The 6,811-nt window shown below is 46.4% G+C and overlaps 1 protein-coding gene across 1 annotated transcript in view; it reads right to left on the bottom strand.

The window, feature by feature from the left end:
- Positions 1-2,822, bottom strand: part of ZNF274 (zinc finger protein 274) — a 32,270-nt gene extending 29,448 nt beyond the window's left edge. The window contains exons 1-2 of the mRNA XM_006877341.1: positions 2,702-2,822; positions 1,862-1,957 (exon numbers count right to left, since the gene is read on the bottom strand). Of these exons, the coding sequence (XP_006877403.1) occupies positions 1,862-1,957; positions 2,702-2,762 (157 nt within the window). The 5' untranslated portion in view covers positions 2,763-2,822. The remainder of the gene's footprint in view (positions 1-1,861; positions 1,958-2,701) is intronic.
- Positions 2,823-6,811: the final 3,989 nt, after the last annotated feature.

Consider the following 6,811-nt stretch of genomic DNA (forward strand, 5'->3'; position numbering starts at 1 on the left):
GGCACAGATGTAACACAATAGCCTACAAGTAAAAAACACTAGCTTACTTGCCTCTTCCTTTATATTTTTGGTGAAATTATTTCATACTGGGAAAACTCAAAACTTTTATAAATGATGAGAAGACTCAACAGCATGACTGGTTCATCAGACATAACATGAATACAAAGATCTATAACAACACACTGAAAGTGGAGTGGTCCTGGGAAGGCCTAAGAGAGCACAGGAAATGAGCAGCCCAAGCTGATCTCTCCTTGAATACTGGTACCCAAACCTGACAGACAGACCACTCCTTCCACAGGTAACTTCTAAATCCAGTAACAGATAAGACACACTTAACAGCATTTCTTCAGCAACTCCCAATGAACTAAGGATCATTGTTCATCTGGAATTTCATAAAAAAAGAAAGAAAGAGATGCACTACCATTGACCCAAGCTTGCTGTGAAGCAGTTACCAAAGCAGTACAGCACTTTCACAAAGACAATGATAAGAGAGTTAAAGGGGAAGTCTAGAAGGGACCAGAGCATAATGACAATGGGAATTGTATTCTACAGCAAAGACGGGGATCCCAACAGAGAAGGATCTGGTCAGAAAATGATTATCAAGAGTACTTGCACCTCACGCTATGTGTAAGAATGAATTCCAGAAAAACAAAAGACAAAGAAAACCCTACTAGAATATAGAAAAGTATTTATACAATCTACTTACATATGAAATGAAATAACAATAGATTTCATAGGAGAAAGAAAGACCCTAAAATGTACGACATCTATACAGTAATGTTGTTATTGAGTGCTATCAAGTTGGTTTTGACTCACAGTGACTGAAAGCCTGTGTAGGGTTTCCGAGGAGTGGCTGGCGAGTTTGAACTGCGGACCTTGTGGTTCAAACCAACTTTGCAGTCCAGCGTGTTAACCTACATTATAGCACCACACCAGGACTCCAAATGGTAAGAGGCTATCTTAAAAAAAAAAAAAAAGGCAAAAGATGAAAAAAAAAATAGGAAAAAATGGGAAAGGATAGGAACTCACAAAAGAAATACAAATTTTTCATACAAATGTATGAAAATATAGTCAATTTCACCAGTAGTGAGAGAAATGCAAAATAAAATAAATGGGTTAAATGGGAACTTTCTTTTGTCTATCCTATCTATAAAACATAAAAATTATGAATTAATTACTGTGATGAAGGACAAAAAGAACTCCGTGTATACTTGCAGCTATGTATGTTTTTAAAGATTTCAGCAGATAATTGCTGTTACCAGATTTTAAAATGATACACTGGTTGATCCTGCAGTTCCAGTTCAAGAAATCAACTTACAGAAACACCCAACTCCTGTATGAAATGTGTGTCCAGAAGTTGCCACAATCCAGATACATAAAACTGGGAAAAATTGGAATGTTCATCAAGAAGAGCAGATAAATATTCCCAAAATGTAAATATAAGTTCAAATGTTAAGTGCCATCAAGTCAGTTCCAACTCATGGCAACCCTGTCTAGGGTTTCTGAGGAGCAGCTGATGGGTTTGAACTGCGTGCAACCTTTTGGTTAGCAGTCCAGTGCTTATTCTACAGAGCCACACCAGGAATACACATACCACAAAGTTAATGATTACTAAAGGGCATTAACTCTAGGTGAAGGAATCTTCCACCCTTACTCCATATACCACCTGTCACCTACATCAGGTTTTCACACTCAAGCAGGTGACCGCTGACATTGAGGCAGGAACACAGGGCACTGCATACCTGCACTGATTCATGTCTGCAGTTGCTCTAAACAGTACCTCCCTGGAGGTCTCTGCCTACCTTCCTTCTTTCCCAAAACACCAGTTACCTGCAGGGACTCCCAAAGGCCTGGTTCTCACCTGTAAAGGTGTCTTGAGGAATTGCTCTGTCCTTCAGCCATAGCTCTTCTGCCTCCTCTAACTGAGACACCACCTCTGGTTTGGAAAGCTGATGTTCTGCTCAAGGGAAAAGAGACAGGGCTTTGGGGGGCTGTGTTCCGGAGAAAATGCCGTCCTGCCGTGGCACACACTATGCTCCCTCCCCCTTCTAAGGGACCTTCTGGTGGAGGGCAGTGCCTAATCCCACGTGCCTGATGCTTGCTTCCCCATGGTCATTTGTCGTTAGGGACAGTCGTGGGCCCCACTTCTGGCCAATGATACAGAAAGCGAGGCCAGCTGGGGCCCTTCCGGAAAAGGTTTTGCTTTGATTATGTGACCACTGTGAAATGATTGCTGGCCAGGGTTACCCATGCCCCTTCTTTCTGTCTTCAATATGGATCTAACTCTTGGATCCGCAACTACCCAACAGGCCCCACACCTGCAGATGAAAATGAACATGCTAACAATGGACATTAAAGGAGTGCACCAAGAACCTCGATATTTCTGGATTTTCTGGACTACATTTGGCTGGACCTCTTGTCAGGAAAACAAATGCCTCTCTTTGAGGTTAAAAACACCCCTAACAGACCCACCTTAAGACCTCTAGGGACTCTGAGGGACGGCGTAGGTGAAACTTCAGTAGTACCAGAGTTGACCATTTTCTATGGGTGCAAAGCAAATCCTCCCTGTGTCCCCTGGGTCCAAACATGTCCACTCGGGTCCCTGCAGCCTGATCCCAAGCACAGACACACACACACCTCAGAGGCATCACGTTTGTGTTTCAAAGCGTGATCTTTATTGACACAGAGAGGCCAGCCTTACCCACTGAGACCAGGTTCCGGTAGTTCTCCAGCATCATCTCCCTGTACAGAGTCTTCTGCATGGAATCCAAGAGGTCCCACTCCTCTGGGGTGAAACCCAGGGTCACATCTTCAAAGGTCACTGGTTCCTAAGACCCACAAGTTCCTGTTTAGCTACTGCCAGTCGTCACCCACACTGACAGGAGAGGAAAGGCAGGCCAAACCCAGGGTGCAGAGGACGTTCTACAATGTGACCTGAATCTTCTGGGTTCTAGAAAATCCAAGTCCCATCTCGGGTCCTACCTTTACAGGCATACCTCGTTTTATTGTGCTTTGCAGGAAACTGTTTGGTTTTTTTCCCCTCCAAACAAATTGAATGTTTGTGGCAACCCTGTGTCGAGCAAGTTGTTTTTCTAATAGCTTATGGTTGCTTTATGTCTACATCACATTTTGCTTAAGTCTCTCAATATTTCACATTTTTCATGTTACTACACAGGACAGTGTAACTTTAAAAAAAACAACAAAACTTTTTATTGTGAATTGTGTAAAACGTTACTTTTATGTGCACTGGGAATCAGTAATCTCAAGTTGCTTTATTGCGATGTTTGTTTCATCATGCTGATCTATGGGAGAGGTATGCCTGTGTTTAAAAACTCAGCCAGCCCCAGGCGTGACCCTAGTTCAGGTCACAACAAGGAAAACAGAAGAGGGTGCTTCTTCTACTGAAAACCTGTCCATTTCTCCTTAACCTTCCAACTTCAGTCTAGGCAAGCCTCCCACAGGGGACTCCCTCGGTAGAATCCCCAGCACGTTCTCTCCTTCCATTAGGATGACATCCTGTCTCTTCTCCTTGGAACCGAGTTCAACTCACTTGGTACCAAAGGAGCTGTTGGAGCCTACATACCAACCTGATGCCTGCTCAGACCTCTCACTTGAAAGCATAAATTAGAGAGCCCCCCAACCTAACCCTGACCTCTGCAGAGAAGGTCCCCACTGTTGCATGGGAGACAGGTGCGGACGTTCGCTTCGATAAGACTGCGTTTACTCTATGCTGTCGGGTTTCCAGGAAGTCAGGTAGTTCCGAGCCTGAATCCACCGGAAGGCATGGAGTCTGAGCTCTAGTCTCCGCTCGCTCGGACCACTCGTTGGACACACACCTGCAGTTCCTTTAGGAAAGCCCCTCCCTCACCCGGGGGGTCTGGGGATGTTAGGGGGCCGACCCCCGAGTAGAGGCAGACTCAAACTTACGGAAACCTCTACTTACCCCGGACCAGGCCTTGGGGAGCGCGGAGGGCATTCTTTCCTCACGGCTCCTCAGCATGGCTCTCGTGGGGGTGGCCAAGGTCCTGGGAAGGCCAGTACTGGGAAGGGAGGGAGAGGAGTGACGGCCTGTCGCCCGGAGGCTCCGCCCAGAGGACCCAAGCCGGAAGTAGTTAGTGCACCCCCCAGTCCCCGACCTCGGAGCGTGCTCAGATAGCCGCCAAGGCCAGCGAGTGGGGGTGCCCCGAACTGTCCCAACGCATGGAATGGGCCGGCTCTCCTCTGTTCTCCCCTGCGCCGGGAAGCAGTTGGAATCCTCCTCATCCCCACCAAGCCCAGAAGGTGCGGTCTTCCTCCTAGCTCCCGCGTTCCGGACCAGGCAGCCCCAGCCGTGAGATGGGGTCAAGCTTCGCCTGACCCCGGTGCGGTGCAAGAGAGGTCGAAGCAAGACGCGACCTCCCGAAGAAACCCCGGACGTCAAGTGGGTCCGCCCAGCTGGCCCTGTGGGCGAAGCCCCCGACGGGCGCCGACTCCACGCCGCACTCACCCACGTCCGCGTCGTATAATGGCGCCCGGCGGCCCGAGGCCAAGTGCGTCAGCGCGGCCGTCCGGACTACAACTCCCAGACGCCCTCGCGGCGCGACACGCCCGGCCACGCCTAAACTGCGGCCTCACCAAAACGAGTGTGGCTCGTTTTGGGCTACAGACGGGGAGGATTAAGCCAACTGGTAGCGTGTAGACGACGGAGTTTCTCAGCAGCTCAGCTGAACACGAGAGGTCTTAAGCAGGAGATGCCAAGCCATGGGGCTCCAGCATCTGCGTGGGCTTGCGACCCAAACTGGAAGAAGCTCGTGCCCCGCCCCAAGGTCAAGCCCGCGTAGGGTGGAACGGAGGACAGGAGGGTTGGGGGCTTGTGCGGAAGTCCTGGGGTCCGTTGTTAAGTCCGGTAGAGAGTGTGTGTGAGAGAGAAAGGCAAATTGTATCCGTGTATAGTGGGACTAATTTCTGCATCTCATGGGGAGAGGAGGCTCCCTCGTAGTGCAGTGAGTAAAGCGTTTGGCTGCTAACCTACAGATTGGTGTCGGCACTCATCAGCTCCAACAATCCACTCTTGGAGGAAGAAGTGAGAGTCCGTTTTTGTGGCCTCGGAAACCTTACGAGGACAGGAGGGCTGGACCGACCCCTAAGCGAGTAGGGGCAGGGAGTCCTGATGTGGTGCTGTAGGATAAGCACTAGACCACAAGGTCCATTTGAACCTCAAGGGTCACTTCTTATTCATTGTCCCAACTTTCACATGCATATGAGGCTGTGGAAAATACCACGGCTTGGATCAGGCACACCTTAGTCCTCAAACTGATAACTTGACTCTTGGACACCTTAACAGGTCATGTTTAACAGATTTGCCTAATGCAATATGTTATTTGATTTCTTGACTGCTGCTTCCATGAGTGTTGACTGTAGATCCAAGCAAAATTCAGTCTTTGACAACTTCACTCTTTTCTCCAATTATAATACTTAGTGGTCCAGTGGTAAGTATTTTTGTTTTCTTTACGTTGAGGTGCAATCCATACTGAAGTACCGCTGTAGACTTTGATCTTCATCAATAAATACTTTCAAGTCCTCATCACTTTCAGCAATCAAGGTTGTATCATCTGCATATTACAGGTTCTTAATGAGTTTTCCTCTAATTCTGATGCCCCGTTCTTAATATAATCCAGTTGCTCAGGTGCAAACCTAGTGCATACCTTTCTTTTTTTTAAACCATCCAGTATCCCCTTGTTCTGGTCCAATGACTGACTTTTGGTTTATGTATAGCTTCCTTGTCAGCACAATTCAGTGTTCTGAAAAACCCATTCTTCACAATGATACCCATAGTTTGTCATGATCTACACAGTCAAAAGCAGTATAAACAATAAAGCAATTGGTATTCTCCGCTTTCAGCCATGACTCCTCTGATGTCAGCAATGATATCCTTTGTTCCACATCCTCTTGAATCCTGCTTCCATTTCCAACAGTTCCCTGTTGATGTATGCTGCCATTGTTTTGAATTACCTTCAGCAAAATTTGACTTGCATGTGATAATGATATTGTTTGATGATTTCTGCATTCTGTCAGGTCACCTCTCATTGGAACAGGCACAAATATGGATTTCTTCCAATTAGCTGGCCAGATATCTGCCTTCTAATTTTTTTGGCATAGATGAGTGAGCACCTTCAATGCTCCATCAGTTTGTTGAAAGATTTCACTTTGTATTCCGCCAATACCTTGAGTGTAGCTTGAATTTCTCTCTTCAGTACCATTACTTCTTGATCGTACGTTATGTCTTACAGTGGTTGAACATTGGCTGTTTCTTTTTGGTACAGTGACTCTGTATTTGTTCCATCTCATTATGTTTCCTGTGTCATTCATGATCTTGTCCATGTTGTTGGTGTTGCTGTTTTGTTAAGAACCGTCAAGTCAGTTCCAACTCATTCCGACCCTGTAAAGGGTTTCTGAGGAGCAACTGGGGGGTTTGGACTGCCAACTTTGAGGTTCAAACTGACCTTGTGGTTCAGTACCACAACAGGAACCCTTCAGTATTTCAAGTCGGAGTTTGAGGTTTTTTCTTCAGTTCTTTCAGCTTGAGAAACAAAGTGTGTTCTTCCCTTTTGGTTTTCAACCTCCAGTTCTTTGCACATTTCATTATAATACTTGACTCTGTCTTGAACTCTTCTTTGAAGTTTTCTATTCCGGTTTTAAACCTCCTTACTCCATTTACTTTAGCTTCTCTATGTTCAAGAGCAAGTTTCAGAGTCTTTTCTGATACCCATTTTGGTCTTTCTTTCCTATCTTCCTGTTCTTGATGTCGTCTCACAACTCTAATCAAATCTGC

Source organism: Chrysochloris asiatica, unplaced genomic scaffold, assembly GCF_000296735.1.
Source record: "Chrysochloris asiatica unplaced genomic scaffold, ChrAsi1.0 scaffold00485, whole genome shotgun sequence".
Lineage (NCBI taxonomy): Eukaryota > Metazoa > Chordata > Mammalia > Afrosoricida > Chrysochloridae > Chrysochloris > Chrysochloris asiatica.